Here is a 20,746-nt window from a genome sequence, read left to right as displayed (position 1 = left end):
TCACAAGGCTGACAGCTTGTTCCAGACCCCCGCAATGCTTTGTGTAAAGAAGTGTCTCTCGGCGACCTGTAGTTTCCAGCTCTGGTTCTTGTCTCACTGTCGATTCTGCGGGTATCCCCTGGGGTGACTCTGTTAATATCTGTGAGGTGTTTGAACATTCGCATCAGGTCCACTCATAGTTGGCGCAGTTTTCTGTTCCAGACTAACTTCTTTCAGGATAGTCAGTGTAGGACACATATCTGGTAACTCTCCTCTGGACTGATTTTGGAGCATAAATACATTTCATGCATCTTGAGAACTTAAACTGTGCACAATATTCTTACCAGTGCATCACACAATTGTAGGATAATATCCTTTTGTAGAAATCAGACCCTGCTCTGGGGCTTTCCTTCCTCCTGATCTGACACCTGCTGTTGTACGTGACACCTCACCTTCATATTCTCATATCCTGTTTGTCTTTTTATTGCTTTCCCTCTTTGTATGGAAGATGGACACGATGTGTCAACTAAAACCATCCCAGTGTACCTAGGAGAGCCCTTATGGAGCCACTCAGAGATCTTCGCACGGATCTGAAGACGCCACATGGATGTGATCTTTTGCTCGATGAGAGCTGATGATAGCTGTTGAGAGCCCTGTTTCGCTGTCTGATGTCGGGAGCGTTCTGTCTCTGCAGCATGACCCCATTTCAGGACCCTTTTCCTGTCTTGATAAGTTCAGTTGATGAAACTAATAAAACACATTGACCCTGTTATACAGCAGGGTCTCTTCTAATGGGTTATGCCTCTGGAATGAGCTTCCTTCATATCCCTACATCAGGGTTTTAATTGGTTCATTATGTGCAGTAGCTGGCTGCAGCCGCAGTCGTTCTGGTTATGGGTCTGCGAGCCGGGAGAAGGGCTGTGAGTCACAGGTAGGGGGAGCACTCTCGGGCCAGTAGGGAAGAGATGTGTCCAGTGCGGAGGGACAGCAGTGTCCTGTGTTCAGAACGAGCAGGAGGGTGCACAGGAGCTGTCCAAGCAGGGGGGCATGAAGGCAAGTGAGCAGGGAGTGAGGAGAGGAGTGAGCAGGGGAGTGAGCAGAGGAGTGAACAGGAGAGTGAGGAGGGGACTGAGGAAAGGAGTGAGCAGGAGAGGAGTGAACAGGGGAGTGAAGAGAGGAGTGAACAGGGGAGAAAGCAGAAGAGTGAGGAGAGAAGTGAGCAGGAGAGTGAGGAAAGGAGTGAGCAGGGGGGTGAGGAGGGGAGTGAAGAGAGGAGTGAGCAGAGGAGTGACCAGGGGAGTGAGGAGAGCAGGGGAGTGAGCAGAGGAGTGAGCAGGGGAGTAAAGAGAGGAGTGAGTAGGGGAGTGAGCAGAGGAATGAGGTGAGGAGTGAAGAGGAGTGAGCAGGAGAGGAGTGAGCAGGAGAGGAGTGAAGAGAGGAGTGAGTAGGGGAGTGAGGAGAGGCGTGAGCATTATGGTGAGCAATGAAGGTGCCACAAGATCCTGATGTTTGTGGGAAGCTAGGGCTAACACAGGGCTTACCAGAGCAATCCTCATGTCTTCACTGTGAAAGAACAGGGCTGTAATTGAGGCTTTACTGTAACTGTGAGTCAACATCCTCGGTAATTAAAAAGGCTTGAGACAGCGGGTTTGCATTTTCTTACAATGCTGCTCTCCAGCAGAGCTCACACGCCCACCTCTTCTCAGCTGGAGAGAAGCTCTCCTGGACCCTTTGTGTGAAGTACACACCGTCAGGCTCCAGGGGGGCAGACAGTGATGTGCAGCTCTGCACAAGCACAGCCGCCTCCTTGACAGGGGCCTGTGGGTGATGGCATTTCGGAGATTTAAAGAAAATCCCAAAGCTCCTCCAGTCCTGATCTTGAGGCATGGATGTCTTAGATGGCATTGATTTTGTCTTGTGCTGATGTGCCGTGGGTCTTGTTCATACCTGATTTATTGAATTTCATGGGTAAATAGCGCCTGTCTTTGCAGTCCCATTCCCTGTGGAACAGGGTGCAGGGAAATTACCCATGAAACCTAACAAGTCTGTAAAGGGAAGGGGATACACCAGAGCTGCTGGCTTAAACCAGCATTGTGAGGAACATGCAGACTCCACACGTACAGGTGCTCAAGGTCAAAGCCTATGGAGCCCAGGCCTATGGAGCCAGGTGGAGGTAGTAGTGCTAATCGTACTGCACACAGAATCTCTGTTAGACTGGGAGAAGGATGCTGCAGGTCACATGGCAGGGTCAATGGATTCATTTAAATAAATGGGCAGCCCTGGTTAGGTCATGTTCTTCAGTGCAATGGAAGAGAAGGTCCCAGCTGTGGTAAGCCTGTGGCACAGAGCTATTTCAGCCCAGCCTGTCATGCCCAGGGAAGCATCGCCCTGTCCGGGCTGAGGATAACACCACTGCTGTGCTGTGAACACAGTGCCCCTACACTGGCGGCGACTGGCTCACTGTTACCGTGTTGACCTTCTAACTACCTCAATGTGTGGTTTAGGGCCAACCATTTCCACCATTCAGATGCTCTGGAAATTCCTGATCACAACCATGCAATGCTTTAAGGATAATTAAACCAGACCCTAACATGTGAGGCATCTGTGGCAGGAGTCCCCGTTTTTTAAAAGCGTGCCTTGAGCAAAACAGTTTTTGCATCAACAAAGGGCAACATGAATAACAAATGGTAGGCACATACTGTAAACAAATTGCGGGTGGATTTCAAATTCCAGGAATGCCCGAGACTCCCAGAGTGGCTCCAATCTCAGTCCCCGGTTAAGCTGCAGATTAATCTCACTCAAACCAGCTCGTTCCTCGAGTGCAGGAACTGGGGGTGATTCAGAGATGCTGGAATGCTACTGCACCAAGGGGGCACACAGGAGGCCATTCTGTACACCTGGTTCATTTGGTGGTGGATAACTGATCCAAGAGCCTCCTCCAGCAGATTCTTGAAAGAAGCCGGGGTATCAGCTTCGATCACATGGCTGGGTAGCTTGTTCAATGCTGCCATGGCTCTAAATTCTTTCGGGGGTGGAGTGGTGGCTCTGTGGCTCAGGATCTGCGCCTGTGGCTGGAAGGTTGCTGGTTCGTATCTCGTGGCCGGCGGGGGAATCCTACTCCGTTGGGCCCCCGAGCTAGGCCCTTCACCCCAACTGCTCCTGGGGCGCCATATAAGTGGCTGACCCTGTGCTCTGACCCCAAGCTTCTCTCCGTGTCTGTGTGTCTCGTGGAGAGCAAGTTGGGGTATGGGAAAAGACAAATGCGTAGTACAAGAAATTGTATATGGCCAGTAAAATGATCTGATCTGATCTTATCTAAATATTGGTGAGCTCTGAACCCTTGCTCCTGGGGAGACTGCAGCCTGAACACAGCACCTTAGATCTCTCACCCATCCTGATTGCACGCCCTACAGTAGCCCCAGCAGCCTCCACGCGGCTGTAATACAGACGCTCATCAGCCTTGACTCTTACGGGAGTATAATGCGCCACATATTCCCCCAGTCTCCCTCCCCCATGAGTGTGACCCACACACTACAGCACCTTCCTCATGGGACACAGCCACAGGGGAGACCAATAGAGTGAATCAGAGGGATTTAGCGTCGGCCTCCGCCACTTCGCTGCCCCCTCTGGCTGTTCAGCAGGTCTTTCATGATCAGAGTGACAAAGGCCAATAGCAGCCCCTGACAGAAGGCAGTAAATCACAGGGTTATCGCACACAGACACACACAGCCCACACCACAGATCACCCCCAGAGAGCAGATCGTGATGGAAAGTCAGAGAAACCTCAATTCGTGGTCAGGTCAAACTTAACAAGCTCCCCGGTTACAAAGCATTTCATTATTCACGTATTTTAAATACAAGCAACGTTGATCATTGGTTATCAAAGACAAACTGGAGCCTGGAAATCACACCACAGGCAGAGCTGTCTTGCTCAGGCCTGTCCAGCCATCAGAGGGAAAAGGACAGCGCAGCAGCTAACCAATCATTGCTCTCCTGGTTTTAATCTGGCGGGTTTCTCAGGAGGTGCAGGGTGGAGCTAAATTTAGAACAGGATTGCCACGCCCCCCTGCTGTGGGGCAGAGGGCTCCCTGCCCTCTGTTTTCACCTTATGCCTCAAGGTGAAGTGAAAAACTCAGCTGAAAACAGCATTTCAGATTGGTTCAAGGTCTTGAGAAGGTAATGGCTTAAAAGGTCATTAGATCGTTAGATTTAGAAATGGACCCACAATGAGACAGTTTTATTAATGTTCAGAAACAGGGACAGGTGTAGTACTGTTCAGACACAGGGACAGGAGTAGTGCTCTTCAGACACAGGGACAGGAGTAGTGCTGTTCAGACACAGGGACAGGAGTAGTGCTGATCAGACACAGGGACAGGAGTAGTGCTGATCAGACACAGGGACAGGAGTAGTGCTGTTCAGACACAGGGACAGGAGTAGTGCTCTCCACCAGCGTACCTTCAATGTTCAGTCTTGTTCTTTGCTTGAGGCAGTCCTGGAAGAGCTGTGCTATTTTGGAGCACAGAGCTTTGGGTCAGTGGAACAGTGGGAGAGTGAGAGGTGTACGGAAGTGATGGATGAAGGTTAAAAAAAGCCTGTGATTAATGGTGAGCATAATTCTCTGCGGTCTCCAGTCGCACGAAGACAGCAGACCTGGAGAAATCCATACACAGTTTCCGCAGGGTACTCTCCCCTGGCGCTCCGCGGTGTCTGTGAGGAGACTGGGGTCACCTGTTTATCTCCTTAACCTGAGCTTTAACCTTAGCTCTCGATTTTAAAAGAGCTCTGCCATGTTCTTTAAGAAAAGCATCTAGTGGCTCAGAGAGAAATTTCCCAGCAGAGTGGCCATTCCTCAGTCGTTTTTAAAAATGCTGCACAAGTTAAATATGTCTGCTCACCACACACCCCAGCGTCTGAAAAACAAGTATTTAATCTCCAGTCAGCTTCAGTAGTTCGGACCTCATCTTGCTGAGGATCTCCCTGCATGTTACAACAAAAACCTAGAGCAAAAGTTCTAAAAATTACTGTTGTGTTCTTTATCAAATTGTGTGCAAAGCAAACCTCACACACACAGCCTTACTTGTGTTAGCAGTGATGGCACTGGAATAGATTTATGGAGCTTGTGGTCTTCATGATGTCATACTGCAATGTGCAATGTGTTCTGCCGGTCAAAAACAGGGCTTAGGTTAAAATTCCCAAAGTCTAACAAGTATTGGAGCAGGTTTTCTGTTTTTCTGAGTTTGCTCTGGGATGCAGCCTTGCCATTATGTTTACAGCTGAGACTAAAATGTCTTTTTTTTAGCTAAACAAAAAGTTCATGAAGGGAAGATAAGATTTGAAATGATTTTTCAGCATGTACAGTATATGCCTGGCTAAAGCCATGTTAGCTGCATGTCAATTTTGTTTTAAAACATACAGAAGTTCAGCCCTTGTTCAGCATCTCTTGTTAGGCTGATCAGTAACCTATTGATCTAAAGGCTCATCACGCTCTTCTTTGGTCAAGGACTAATAATATGTTCTTTTGGAAGATTCAGGTGGAACACTAGGCTGCTGTGGTTCTTCTTTCTAGGACAGGGTTGCCAGGAACCCAGAAGGCGGGTTTCTGCATTAGATAATGAAACAACATCCACACAAATACCAGCCCTTCTCTTCGGCACTGTGACACCATATCTGTCCACCTGAAACACCTGAGCCGATCAGAAATGCCTGAGGATTTGCCATTCCTGGGCTGACAGAAGTAAGCCCGGTGCTGTGGGTACAGTGGAGACCCTGGTGCGGCCTCCTGGTCATGCAGGGAGATATCCAGGAATCCAGGATCTCTCCCCAGAACAGTCTGTTCTACACTGGCTGACCGAGGCAGCAGCCCGGCAGCTCTCAGCAGAGACGCTGGTTTCCCGTAGCTCTCGAGACAGATGCTTTTGCAAGTTTATGAATCGTTCAAAATTGTACCCCAGCCACCTATAATTTAGCCGAAGCAGCACAAATCCTTACTGCAAAAAGTAGAAACTGACACATGAGAAATAATGTTTCAATGTTTGATTTCCTTTAGGGTAGCCTGGAGAGCTCTAAGTCCGCTCGTTTCCTCTCTCCTCATCCTTCACCTGGAGTCGCTACATTACTCTCTCCCCATCCCTCCTGCGTGCACACTGTCCTCCAGCCCGGCTGCTTCCCTGCTGGCTCCTGCACCCCCCTCGGCTGGACCCTCGGGTCCCCGCCGTTCTTCTGACACCTCGGGGGGTGCGAGAGCCGGCCCCCCTTCCTTCACCTTGTCCCTCCCCCCCCGGGGTCGCGCTACAAGGCAGTGACTCAGAAACCTCAGGAGCCCCGGAGGAGTGTTACGCTGACAAGAAAGACACAGTGATGTTAATAATGAGACTCCCTCCTCCTTCCTTAACTCTGTGCTGCGGGACTAATGCAGAGTTCCCTTAAAACTTTCCAAACAGGAATATTAGCCACCAGGACTGTGGGGTGGTGCAGGGCTGGGGTGCTCTGTCCGATAGGATTTCTAAATCATTCCATTTAACCCTCACTGGGTCAGTGTAGCACTTCTTCCTCCGGCTGAAGACGCAGACGGGACCCGGTGGTCTGGAGCTGGGATCCCAGAGCCGGGCTACAGGAAGGGCCTCCTGGGACAAGAATTCATCCAAAATACGGGAGATTAAAACAGACGAGAGGGAGCGGCCCACGAAAACAGGCAGCTGAGCAGGCGCCTTGGCTAGCCCTTTTCTTATTGTTCTTAGTACTTTTGAAAGCTGTTTTAATATTCAGAATTCCTGACTGGAAATCTCCCAGAAAAGGAAACCAAGCCACTGTCTTCAGAGCACGTCCAGCACCGCTGAAGCAGCGCGCCACCCAGTCAGCTCCTCAGAAGGGGGCGCCATTAGGAACAGCCCATCTCCTGCCTGGAAGTGCAGGGCGTAATGGGCTTCGAGTTCTCTTCCCCTCCGATAATGTTAATGGGAAAGAGCGCAGTGTGCTGGAAACAGGGGGGTCAGTGAACCTCCATCCGCTCTGAGCCTGTTGTGTGCAAATGTGTCTGTGGGCACTTCCAAATCAGTTTAAAACAGAAACAAATCATTTTACTATGACACCTGTTCTCTTTCATTTTTTTACCAAGTGACATGTATTGTCTTGTTACCTTTCCGCATCTGTGGGCCTCATATATAAGACATTGACGTGAGAAATGTAGCAGCACAAGGTAGGTGCTGGTGGGGGGGGACAGTTGGTTCACATTAAAAGCGTTTGTTTGTGTTGTTCGGAAGATGAATAGTTTTGAAAAGCATTGAACGTCTTTTCTCCCAGTGGGGCTTGTTGTTAGATTGCGTTAACCAGAAGGCTCCCAGCAAGAACTGGCTTGCTCCGTCTGCCGGTGAAGGAAGAGCGATCAATTATCTGAAAGATGATTAGTTCGGACTTGCTTTCAGGAAGCATCAGCACTAATTGGTCAGATGTTGGGCCAATTAAGAGACTGACAATTTAGGTCCTGACAGCCTGCATTTGTGAATTTCCTTCTGGTTTTGAAGCTCCAGAAGTGCACACACACATGCACTTTCTGTGCCCAGTCTCATGCCCAGGCAGAGCACAGAGATTGCCAGTGTCTGTGTCTACCCAGGGCAGGTACAGCTGAGAGAGGGGCTGCCTGACTGCGCATTCTTAACTGGGGAAGGTCTTTCAGACAGGTGGATATTCCTTACCATTATTATTAATATGCAGGTTAAATAATCCAGAAATAATCCATAGTGACTGCTACAAACATAACCATAACAGTGGAAAAATGTCCATTTCAATAACACATATGTGTTAATTTTACCTGGCAAAGGTGGCTGTGTCACATTGATCGAACTTGATTAGAAGCTGTAAGGCAGTTTTCTGTCCTTTCGTGGCTCAACAAGAGATGATTAATATTATTTTTTAAATATTATTCATACCCCTCTGGTGGTGCTCCAACCTGCAGTGGCTCTTTAGTAACAGCAACATGAAAAACCCTTTCAATCAGATAACCAGTGGGATACAAATCTTTATATTTCCTGCCTCTGGTATTGTTTATTGTAGTAATTGGTGTGTTTGATTCTGTGAATAACAAATGAATAGGTTTAGCGATCTGGATGGATGACAGCTCTCCAGGTGGCTGGTCAGTTTAAAGAGGGTGTCTAAGGGTCTTTAACACTCTGAAAGACAGATTGCTCTGTCACTTAAAACAATAATGGGTGATTAGAATTGCTGGACATTACAGGGTTCCAGATGGTACAGTACCTACTCCTGCTGCTCAGCTGGTCAATATATCAGCCCCCGATATTGCCTAGGAAATATTAGCCCCTGTTTTCAAAACGATTTGCTGGAACATTAAAGAATCCAAATATCTCTCCCAGGGCTGAGGGTCTTCTGATGCACACAGAAGGCACGGGGATCAATAACTATCGATTCATCGGCGAGTCACAACATTCTGAATTTGCGCAGACTTGCGAGCCTTGCTTCCTTCGTCATCTTTAGCGATTCACCACTGACACGTTCCAGTGTGTGGCGGATTTGCTGATGCAGGTTGCCAGGTTTCGCTCCTTAAACTAGGCTCGTAAAAGCAGGATCTGTCTTTAAAATATACACTGCGAAGAGTGACCCAGGGCTCTGCAGCCTGTAAGGCACTGAACAGATCATAAATGATGAATAGATGTTATTTCACTGCAGGTACAAACACATGTTCTCTCTATATCATTTTAACAAGCAGGCGCATCACTAATGACTCTTAACTGATTGCAGGTTGCAGGGGCAGACCGTGAGCACACGCGCATGGATTGCGGTGCATATCGCATCCTGCCCTGCACGTCAGGGCGTGCTTAGTGTTACAGCTTGGATCTCCTGTTTCTCTCCCTCCAGACACTCTCCTTAGACAGCTGCTCCGCCTGCGCCTGTCCTGACTTCAGGATCCCACTGAGCCTCTCCTCTCAGGAGAGCTCCCATTCCCATAGAGTTTCGCAAGGCTGGCAGAGACCGGGCTCAGGGAATGAAAGAGGGAGTGCGGTTCACGCCCGTGCACTAGCAGTTTAATTAACCCCCAGGGGAGAGCCATTCAAATCCACATCAGAGCCTACAAAGGCAACTGTTCCTCGAATTAACAACATCATTGTAGAATAATTCCATTAGAGGGACGGCGATATTTCCAAAAAGCTAGCAATTAGCCGTTCTCCCAAATCGGGGAGAGATTGCGCAGAAACTGCAGACAGTGCTGTACTAACTGCCTGCCATAACGATAGGCAGTTTACTGATGCTTGGAGCTCCAGCTGGGCCACTGCAGGGATTCTGAGGAGGCTTCATACCTCCTGCCTCCCGAGCTGAGGGAATGTTGTCATTTCCCCTCTGACCCAGCTGGGAGCTTGTATGCCTGCACTCCCATTCCCCTTTGCAGAAAACACAGGCCACTGCACGTTAGCGCTAAAGCGTCCCCGAAATCAGGCGCTGCTGTCCCTAAATCAAGAGGACCTCCTGCTGCGGGGACTGGGGGCCTGAGGTCAGAGCTGTCTGCGTGTGTGCAGGCAGGGCCTGCGTCTTCTGAAAAGCAGAAGTCTAGGCTTGAGTATGGCCGCCTCTCCTGAAAGATCTGCCCAGCCTGTCAGCTCCAGCACCCAGCCTCATGACACAGAGCTCCAGGGAATGGAGCTCTGCATTGCTCCACGAGCGGGATTTTATCTACACTAACTCTCTGACATGCACTACGGATGTAATAATTAACCACAGCAGTGCAGCACGCTCTATAAATGGATTTTGCTCGTTATAATCAATCGTGGGCAAACTGCCCGCTCCCTAGCAAGGAAATCAGATGGGCACTTTGCTCACAGTTTGCTTCCGAGGATCAGTGCATTCCCTTAGAGTTAGCAGTGGGTTAGAGTAGGAAGCTCTTTACACAGAGAGGAGTGAAGTGCCCAGTCAGGCTGAGGGTGCTGAAGCGCAGGGGAGTTATTCCACTGGGTCCATGAGGCTGTGGGATCACTGAGCTGGGGAGCCCACGCCCCTGTGTCGCCTGTGACCTGTCTCCAGCTATGGAGAAATATTTCAGGGTCCATTCAGTCCATTTCGGTTGTTTTGCAGTTTATTAGCTTAGCGAGTCTTAAATTTCATCCAGCTGGTCCTCGCTGGAGCCCAGAGTTTGGACCTTTTCGTTAAGTGCACACCTGAAATTAAATGAACGGACGCTGAAGGCAAGGAACTGACGTCCATGAAAAGGATGTCACTTAATTTGTTAATTCCGAGCAGTAATTATCTTGTAGAGAAACACTACGGGCAGAAGGGCAGAGGAGTCCCGTCCTCCTTCTGCAGTGTGTCGCCCCAGTGTGGAGGAGGGGTTTCCGCGGGGCTGCCCCTCTCCCAGAGCTCGGGGGATCCCGGAAGGCATAAGGGAAGCCTCGCTGGTGACGAGAGGGAAGGAGAGAATTCCTCCTAGCAGGGCCGTCATCACCATGGGCACTGTCTCCGTGGCAACCGCGGCGGCGACCCACAAGCAGTGACACGGCCTGCCTGTGTCGCTGGGCAGCCAGTTAGACACTCCTGCGCGCTGGCCGTGACACTCATCACCAGGCCATTACAGAGGAAGCAGACCCGGGCTCGGGGGGCAAGAACTCCACAGCCTTTCGTCCTGGAGGACTGTGGAAAAACCTCCAGAGCTTATGCTTGTGGTGGTTTGATGGATTCTCCTGAACTGAGGCAGTGAACCGTTTCTCAGGAGGGCACCTACCCAGATTTGGAGGGGTCTTCTACCCCCCAGCAGGGAATGGTGACGTTAGCATTACTGTGACAGCCAAGGGTCGGGGGCTGCAGTCTGCAGACATCCTGGGCCCCCGTCCTCTGGGGCAGTGAGATGGACTTCTACAACCACATGCACATAAGGAGTGTTACAGACAAGAGCAGGCCACTCTGCCCATCTGGCCTGTTTGATTGTTAGTAGCTAATTGATCCAAGGAACTGATCCAGCCAGCGCTTGACGGAAGCCACAGTATGGTTGCTTAGTTTGTTCCAGACTCACTCAGCCCTTCCCATAAAGAAGGGTCTCCTGTTCTCCTGCTGCCTCTCTGTGTAAAGAAGCACCTCCCGCTCTGCCCCTGGTTTTAAATGCACTTCCAGGTTTGCTGTTGATTCTGTGGAAGTCCTCTCTGGAGGCTTGAGGCTGCTCGTGCAGTTCTCTAGGTTACTCACAGGCCAGTGGTTCCTCCTCCTGGCAGGACAAGCCCCTTCTGGGGAGAAGGCCCCTTTCATCAGAAGGGTCCTGACTGCGGTGCGGTGCTGCTAGCAGAGCAAATCAGCGAGATGCAGTGTCTCCAGCAGGTTGTCCTGCTCTTCTGGTCCCAGGCCCTGCACACTACAGACACACTGTCGCTCCTGGAGACTCTCCTGGCCCGACTGCCAGTGACCTTGAGGATCAGGCCCCTGGTCGCCTGGGTCATGAGGTAGCTAAAGCAGCTGCCGTGTGGCACAAGAAGAGAGCTGCTGGAGACCTCCGGTGTTGTGGAAAGTGAGGTCTGCTGTCAGTCGTCGTTGAGCTCCGGGGGATTCAGAATCGGGGGAACTGCTTCACTGTACCCCGTCTGTTTCAGCACCACGGACAGCGCAGAGGCACCATGGGAGCAATGCTTTACTCTCACGTCCGTGCTTACAGCCGGCCAGGGGATTCTGGAGCAGTACTAATAGGGTCGACTCACGGCACACCAGCGACAGATGTACTGCAGGAAGACCTTTCGCAGCAGATGAGTCCGTTGGAGTCGTTGTGCTTACAGAGGGGGACTTCTCTGTCCCCCTCTGCCCTCTGGGCAAGTGGAGGCCCCGAACTGGAATATTTAGCTCCAAACAGGCTCCTTCTTAGCTAGAACTGTTCACCCCCTCGTGCCTCCTGAATCCCCACTCTTTATCTCCGAGCTCGGAGCCGAGCTGAGTGGCGATCATCGGAGCTGGAAACATGTTCCCCTCTAGTACGGCTTTCGGAATGATGAATGGGGGTAATTTCAGTTCTGCTGTACCTACCTGACTACAGGCATGCCTCTCGTTTTATTCCATTTCATCTCCTGTTCTGTACAAATGATTTATGTTCCCGGACCGGCCAATGGGAGAGCAGCCGTTTGCGTGACAAAGCGAGAGATTTCTAGTATTTTTTTTTCTTGCACGTCGTGTCTGAGTATGAGAAACTCTTTTGGCCGGGCTGGTGCTGTTTGTACAGATGATCTCCTGTGTTTGAATTCAAAGAAACGACCATGAGGGACTGGAAGACTAACGGGTGCCACCCCTTAACCTTTAAACTCACACTCACAGGCGCAGAAAAACAAATGCTTCCAATTCTAGGCTCTGAAACTGCAAGGCATTTAATGGTAGCAATGATCATTGCCCTGGAGAAAACAGAGGGCATTTTGTTCAATTTGTTTTTATTATTACCGTTTAAATCAGAAGAGCTTTACCTGCCCAGATTGACAAGGGATATGAAGAATTAACTGTGTATCTTTAATCCTGAAGCTATTTGTATACGTCTGTCTAAATCACAGCTTGCGAAACGGGAGTTTGCAGAAACAGCATTTTACTGAACATAAAATAAGTTACAGACGAGAGGAGTCATGCAGCCCATCTGGCCCTTTTGGTCGTTAGCAGTTAATTGATCCAAGGATCTTCTCCAGCTGTTTCTTGAAACGAGGCTTCTACAGTATATGGCTGGGTGGTTTGTTCCATGCACCTAATACCCTTTGTGTAAAGAAATACCTTGTGTTCTCAGTTTAAAATGCCCCTCCACCCAGTCTCTGCTTGTGTCCTCTGGTATGTGTTTCACCCATGATTCTGAAGAGTTTCACTGGGTTGGCTTTGTCAGTACCTTGGAGGATTTTCCAGACTTGGTTCAGGTCCTATAATAACCTGCTCAGTCCTAGAGCAAAACTGTTCCGTTTGTAGAAATCTGGCTCTGGCCTGGAGTCATTGCTCCCGACCAAGCCTGAGAGCATTTTACACAGACACCTGCTGCTGTATGTGACACCTCGGGAATCGCTGAACGGTGAGGATAACATCATCAGGAATAGCCACTGTGCCATATTAAGTCCAGATACCATATGTATCTTGTCAGTCCTGATTCCAGAAGTGCAATATCGTTTTTGTAATATGGAGAACAAAATTGTTCACACTATTCTTACCGAGTTCTGACATTGCATCGTACAGTGTGGTGCATTGTGCAATTTTCTGGTTGGTCTTCTAGATCTCCTGTTCCTGGGGACTGGTAACTCTTGACAATTATTGATGGATTAAGCAAGTCATCTGCTCAATTAAAAGAACTCTGACCTTTGAGGGCTGGAAGGTACTCTGAATATGGTCCCAAATCATTTTTAAATAACTTTAATTAGTCAAGTCATCTGCTTTATTGGTCACATTAAACATGTTTCAAGTCTTCACAAACTGGTGAGCTCACTGTACGTCCTGTGGGATGTTGGAGTGTCCAGTGCCAGGGCTGGAGACCGCTTTTCTACACCGTTTACTAATCCTCTGACAAAAGAAGGAAAATCAGCAGGCCACAGTGTCTTCAGAGAAGGGAAACTGAACTCCACCTGTAATGTAATCCTGTTTACAGCACAGTCAGCCACTTCCACATTCACCATATCTAGTTTAGAAAGTACACGCCTGCATCGGTTTATGTTGACAGTAGATAGATTTTTCAAATGTGGAATAGCCACTATTTTCAGCATAAACCCAACTGGGAATCACCAGTTGTTCATGATTCAGCTTTGCAGCTATAACCCCTGCACTACACAGGGTGAACCTATGGCCACACCCTCGGGCACGCCCCCCTGTCAGAGCCAATCGTCTTTTGCCACGCCCCCCTGTCAGAGCCAATCGTCTTTTGCCATGCCTACCTGTCAGAGCCAATCGTCTTTTGAAATGCTCTGACCTCCGCGATGTTAGTGGGATTGGAGGTGTGATGCGAGTCACAGGGCTTGTCAAAATCTGAGAGGACACTGGCCAAACAGCAAACACCCCAACCTGGTGGCTCATTGTGCACTGTCACCCCTGACATAACCCAGGCTTGGACAGCAAGGTCTGGGACACTGGCTGCACTGCAGTGAGCAACTTTAACTGGACGGGCAGCCCCAGCACCGATGCTTTTAAACCACATTAAAAAAGAAAAACTTTTTTTGCAGTGGTGCACAAAGCAAAAACCTGCCAGCACAGGACAAGAGTAATGAGGAATAGCTCCTCAGGCACTCTGCTGACTTTGGCGTTATGTTCGGCGTGTTCTGCACTGCAGAACCCGGCCACTTAACACCATTCAGACACGCTTACTGCTCTCTGATCACCCCCTGGTTAGGCATCCGAGAGGCAGATATAACAGTCTAATGGAAAAGACTGCGTGTTCCGCGGTAGAGCCTGCTGTGAGTCAGTGTGCCTCTTTTCTAAGGACACTGAAAACCAGACTGCTCTGATCAGCAAAAGAACAAAAGCGCATTTTTAACAGGACCCCGGTGTGATCCCTCCAAGCACGAGCGCTGCCTGCAGAGTGAATGAGCAGTCTCTCAATCGCTCCGCAGAGCTGAGCGCTCCGGGCACAGTGGGTCAGGACGTTTCACTCCGACATGTCTGGATCTCTGATCTCCAGTTCTTTCCTCTCCAGTTCCTAACACTGTTAGTTTGTAAATCTAATGAATATTGTAATATTCTGTCCTATCTTCTTTGATCCTAGGTAATTTCACATTCTGGATTGTATTCAGTTTTCCATGTGTCCAACTCCTTGTATTATTATTATTATTATGGTACTAATGTTTAATAATCTTTAGCAGTGGAGAGAAGATGGACATGTGCTTTTACTTCCATTATTGATAACTGTTTTCCATTCTAAACACACTGCGGTTGCTTCCTCCTGCGCCCTTGACTGTTCTGCCATTGTTAACTTCCCGTTGCCTGAGTGCGGTTCGAGCTTTCTCGAGGCAGGAGAAAACAATGGGAGGGCCAAGGGGACCTTGCGCTCTGAAAGATGTGAAAAATGTCAGACGCCACAATACTACACACACAAGCACTGGCAGCTGTTGGAGAGGTGAGCAGTATTCTAGCTTCACCCCGGCAGTGGTACAGTACGTCCCGTCTCTTTCTCAAACTGTGGCCCAAACGGGCTTCCAGGCAGAAAGAACCCTGCCATATTAAAATGAACACTTTGTGCAAAGTAATCATGCTGCGAATGTGACATCGGCAAGCACCAACCAGGGCAGGACAAACACAACAGGTGTCTGTCACAGCACAGCAGCCCCAGTGATAGTAACTCGGCCCCTTTGTGGGTGTTGCAGATCACAGGCTATAGGCAGCAGGAAAAGCATGGCCTCGTTCTCTTCTGCCCCTTTTTCAAAACTCCCTGGAATGTGTAAACAGGGAGAGGAGAGGGGGTGCTGCTGACGAGAAGGCTCGGGGTCAGGGCAGGGCTGCCCATCAGCCGTCTGTGAAGTCTGCTGGCTTCTGGTGGTCCTCGGCTCTTTCTGCTGGTCAGAGGTCAGGAGGAGGCAGGCTGGGTGTGTCAGAGGACTGCGAGAGGATAATTGCTCTGTTTGCAGTCATGCTGTCCTTCCCCTCTTGTTATTAATGGGGGTATGAAGTCTGCGAGACACCGAGGGGACCTGCGATCTAATTACCAGCAGAACTGCTAACCTGGAGCGAACAGGGAGTGAGACTGGGTCCTTCTCTAGTGCCACACTAATCGTACTGATTGATTACTATTACTGCCAGAGTCCCTATTACTAACAGGCGATCTGGTGGTTGCAAGGTGAGTGCTAGGTTCCCCAAGTTTATTCTGAGTGAATCTTTCATTTCAGTTTGTAGAGTTTGATTTATGTCTCTACCTGCTCCTTTGACAGATGTGGATTGTGAAGGGTCTAGTTGAGACCTATCAACTACCTCAGAAAAAGTCTAGTTTTAGAATCGTCTAAATCGTAATTTAGATAATGATGTAGAACTGGACTCAGTGATGAAGTATGAAGAATACTGTTCAATGATAAGTTCAGGAACAGTGTCTCTGGCCTGTTTTTCACAGGTTGATTCCTTTATGCTCTGTAGTAACATGAGCTTCATTTACACATGAAGAGGATGCAAAGTGATCCTTTGCCGATTGTGAATTCTTAAGGAACTGATGACTAAAAATGGTTTAGGAATTCCTGACTACATCACATGTACTGGATGTAGAGAAAGGAAACAATGTTTCAGCTGCAGAGGCTTCTTCAGGTACTGGTCTCCAGCCTCCTCCTTCTTCAGTGTTGTGTTCCTTCTTTCTAACTCCCAGTGTGGAAGTGGAGCTGCAGTCCCAGTTTTTCACAAAATTAGTTAATGGATGGTATCGCAAAGTTTTACACATTGCAAATGAAACACAAAATCGTGAACTTTGTGAAAGAAGTGTCAGTCGCCATGTTGTCACAAACTCCCACTCGAGCTCCCACGAACTGTGACGTGATGCGGCCCTTCCTGCTCACTAGTCCCTGTGATGACGAGTGATGTACGAGTGAATAAGTACAGGTTGTGCAAAAGACATTTCACCGCAGAAATGTTCCAATGTGATCTGCATGCAGAGTTAAAGAGTAAGTAGTATTTGTTGGGAAAACCGCCTCAAACTTTTTATTGGATTGAAAGAAATGTATTCACAAGCCTGCTTGTTTACAATGTCATACGGCTATATCATGTCACCAGACGTTTTGTTGCCTCGTTCGGAATCTCAGAATTAGGCGCTGCACATACCTGGAAATTTAATCAATTCTGTGATGTCTTGGAATTGGAGGTTTTACAAGTTACTGTGTACATTTTACTTTAAATTGTGGTTTGAAATGCCCTCTTCAATGCTGATTCTTTCTAACCCCAAATATAAAAATAGTGTTGCAGTTCTCCTTTAACCTTGACATGTTCCTTTGTACCCAGCGCACGCTGAAGCAGCTCTCTGCTTGTACATTGCTGACCGGATCTCCAGGAAAGCCGTGCAGTGCCCAGACGTCCTGTCCTTGGCGTCCCTCTCTGTTTTTGTGCTGGAAAGGTTCCATGAGATGTTTTTTCCCCTGCAGCTATGGGGACATGGTGCCCAATACCATCGCGGGGAAGATCTTTGGGTCGATTTGTTCGCTGAGTGGCGTGCTGGTCATTGCTCTGCCCGTGCCCGTCATCGTGTCCAACTTCAGCCGCATCTACCACCAGAACCAGCGGGCAGACAAGAGACGGGCGCAGCAGGTAAGAGAGCAGGCTCTGCGTGGTGAGATCTGGGTCTACAACAGGTGCATCGGTTCAGCGTCTCCCAGATATCTGCTGGAACACACACTGCAGCTTGGAGAGTCCAGATCACACACTCAGCCCTGACCCTTGGAGCTTGGAGAGTCCAGATCACACACTCAGCCCTGACCCTGCAGTGCAGCTTGGAGAGTCCAGATCACACACTCAGCCCTGACCCTGCAGCTTGGAGAGTCCAGATCACACACTCAGCCCTGACCCTGCTGCTTGGAGAGTCCAGATCACACACTCAGCCCTGACCCTGCAGCTTGGAGAGTCCAGATCACACACTCAGCCCTGACCCTGCAGTGCAGCTTGGAGAGTCCAGATCAAGTCCCAGGGAGTGTTTTTTATCACATTGACAGATTGTACCTGTAGGGATCAGACCATCTACCTGCCTTTAAGCGCTGTAGGAACAGATGGGGTTTCTTAATTAGACCTGAGAGGAGGCTGTTATCTGGACTTATCTGTTGCACTGCTTTGGCCTCAGCGTGTGAAATGAATGTTACACAACAAAACAGGAATCGTCCCAGTTAAAGGTTAAAGGAGATGTCAAAGCCTGAGCCAAAGCTGTTGTTGAAAATCTTTTAAACAAAAACATTTCATCAAAGAATTGTGATGCTGTAGCAGTCAGTCCTGTACGTAAAGAACAGGAATATAGCTAATGTGTACTTGGGTCTAATGTAGCACTTCCTCATTTCAGTCTTAACAGAGCCATTTATATTGACATAAGGTGACAATGTCTTAATGAGTGTTGATTACACCTGCTGAAAGGCAGAAGGAGCCAGGAGAACCCAGCTACTCCAGTGTCTCTGAGGCACAGCCTGCAGGCTCTGTCTGTCTTTTCCAACTGTTCACTACCCACACTCACACATCAGCCTGCCAGTTTAGCAGTTGTGTAGCAGGTGAGAACTAGTCAGTATGGTTTCTAAAAATACTGCAAAAACACCAGCAGAACAAGAACTGCACAGACCTCTTAAATCATCAGAAGGTTTGGAGCTTTTCTAATTTGCTCTGTCTAGTTTTTCTGGTTTTCTAGTTTGTGAATAAATGAGATGCCTGAGCCCTTCCTTTTAAAAATGACCTGTCTGTGCCATGCAGTACAGAATCAGAGGCTTTGTGCAATTCACAGCAGATAAGATCTCAGTTGTGATCAATTGTAGCTGTATACTGAGGGATACAGTTGAAGAGATTGTATGTGAAAGGATTTGTGAGATCCAATAGAACAGACTTGTACACATCTACATTTTCTTATCCCGTTCATTCCTCAGACCTGAAGCACTGCAGAATTTCCTGGAAATATTCTCCACTTCATAGTCAGGTCTTGACCCCTCAGCTCAAAGTGAGTCTGTTCAAAGTCTCTGCAGCCTCTCTGCCAGGCTGGGGTGAGTCCCAGAAGACTGGGATCAGTACACGGGCCTGAACACCTTGAACTGGGTTTAGACCAGTGTTGCTCTGCACACATATTGAGCAGAAATATAGTCTTTAGAATGTACTGTACTTGAAGCAATGCTAGATTATGAAACTGAGAAACTGTATGGTGGATTCCAGTTAGCAGGAATCCCTTAGTAAACAGCTTGATTCCTGGATCAATATGCACACAAATACCCAAATTCCTCTCCCTTTATAATTCAAGCTTTTTTATGTTGCAGTGGTATCTGGTTTCCTTAAGCTTGACTTGATTACACTGTTTTCACAGACTTTTTATATTGATTATGCTGTGATATCAGTTGCAATCTATCTTATTAGACACATCTGAAGCCCCCAAGAATATGCACGTAAAGTCTATTGATTAATGCGTATGGACAATAACCACTGATAATTCGGCAATCAACAATCTCTTCCAAAATCTTGCAGCAGCCCTGGCCGATCCGGTGACAGTTGTGTGAAATCCGGCGTTTGTCGCACACATGCACACTGGGTTGGACACGCAGTGTACCGTGTAGACACGCGTAAAAACCTGAGCGGTGAAAATAAATGCTTTCTGCTGACTCAGTCTGTGAAGGAATTCTTACAGTACTTTAATGAATCACATTTTCAGCCAAATGTTAGTGATTTCATTTTTGTTGAAATATGTTTCCAGATGTATACAGTGCAATTGCCTGGAATCACAGTCCATCAGACAGCATTTACAAATGATATCTTATTCCTCATTAAGCAGGTACTGTACTACATGTAATGTACTGTATTTTGCATTCAACGAGCTGGAATAATGTGTGCCGTGCAGCACTATATCTGCAGTATGGCAGTCTATTTACCACAGCATTGCAAAGCTGAACAGATCTTGCAGAAGAGCCCTGCAGGAGCCTCTGAATGAGCCCACGGTCCTGTCCTGGTTCTTCTTTGCTCTGAGGCAGGTGCTGTGCGCTGAGATGAGATCCCCCAGGAGACAAGATCCCCCCAGGAGACGCGCACTCATGCCAGTCTGTTTGATCTTTCAGAAAGTGAGACTCGCAAGGATCCGCTTGGCCAAGACAGGGACCACCAATGCCTTCCTGCAGTACAAGGAGCATGGAGGTCTGGAGGTAAGGTCGATCCACAGCACAGCCCTGTCTCCCTGTGCAGTGAGGCTCAGGGCTGGTGCTGTGTCTTGTAGACATTACTGCTTACAGTCCAGCTCGGTCATAGGAGACTAAATTATTGACATGCTCACGGTGGGCATGGAGGGTGATGAGGTGTGATGAGGTGCCTCATACACCTTCAGATACATTCCAGAAGAAAGACCCAAGCACGTCAATGTCTGCATTTTGTATTGTGTTTCTATTGGACAGCGGCGGTCTGTGTATTGGTTGTTTGTATTGTTGTCTGGCTGGTTGTGGATCCACACTGCTGTCGGTCTCTGTCTGTGTGTCGGGTTGCAGAGCCCAACTCGGCTGTGGTTTAAACAGAAGCTCACCTGTCCGTCAGGAGGTGCTGGGGAGCGGAGCAGGGGCAGGGCTTGGGGTGCTTAACCTGGCACTTCTGCTTTTGCGAGTTAATCCTGTCTTAGTCTTTGGGGGGTGTCTCTGTCGGTGGGCTGACACCCAGCTTCGGTGAATACTGTCCTAAGTTCCTCGGGACAACTGCTGATTATTATTTCTGCATAGTGTTCGTGCTTTTCTTTTGCACTTGTTTATCTTGCACAAGAGCACTTTTTGTAAACTGGCAATTCTGCACTATTCCTTTTGTCTGGCCTATAGCTTGTAGGACTCCAGAGACCCCTGGACTTACTGCTAGGCGGTTCACTCAGACATGGTGCCGGAACTATTCTTTCCTCCCATTGTCGCTGTGGGAGAAGACTTCCCGCCCCTCTGGAACTGTTCTGGTCCGGTGCTCTGTGACAGGTCGGTGGGATCACAGGGCACACGGGCTGCCAGGAGCTGCCGGCTGCAATGGGCCCTGTGGTTTCACCTGCAGGAGGTGCAGAAGCTCTCAGGCTACCCCTGGAGGGACGGTGCTCTAACACGCTGTCCCACGCAGAGGGACGAGTGGCACTTCACCAAGCACTCACCTTCTGTATTCTGTGCAGGACAGGACAGCCGGGGCTGCCTGGACACAA

At 48.8% G+C, this 20,746-nt stretch overlaps 1 protein-coding gene across 12 annotated transcripts in view; it reads left to right on the top strand.

Moving 5' to 3' along the window:
• kcnd1 (potassium voltage-gated channel, Shal-related subfamily, member 1) overlaps positions 1–20,746 on the top strand; it is a 99,460-nt gene that overhangs the window by 61,839 nt on the left and 16,875 nt on the right. For all 12 annotated transcript variants that reach the window (XM_069184416.1, XM_069184415.1, XM_069184448.1 and 9 more), the window contains 2 exons: positions 17,010–17,172; positions 19,650–19,733. In XM_069184416.1, the coding sequence (XP_069040517.1) occupies positions 17,010–17,172; positions 19,650–19,733 (247 nt within the window). The remainder of the gene's footprint in view (positions 1–17,009; positions 17,173–19,649; positions 19,734–20,746) is intronic.

Source organism: Lepisosteus oculatus, chromosome 2 (genome assembly GCF_040954835.1).
Source record: "Lepisosteus oculatus isolate fLepOcu1 chromosome 2, fLepOcu1.hap2, whole genome shotgun sequence".
Lineage (NCBI taxonomy): Eukaryota > Metazoa > Chordata > Actinopteri > Semionotiformes > Lepisosteidae > Lepisosteus > Lepisosteus oculatus.
Note: the sequence above shows the minus strand (reverse complement) of the source record. Positions and strands in the feature narration are given on the sequence as shown.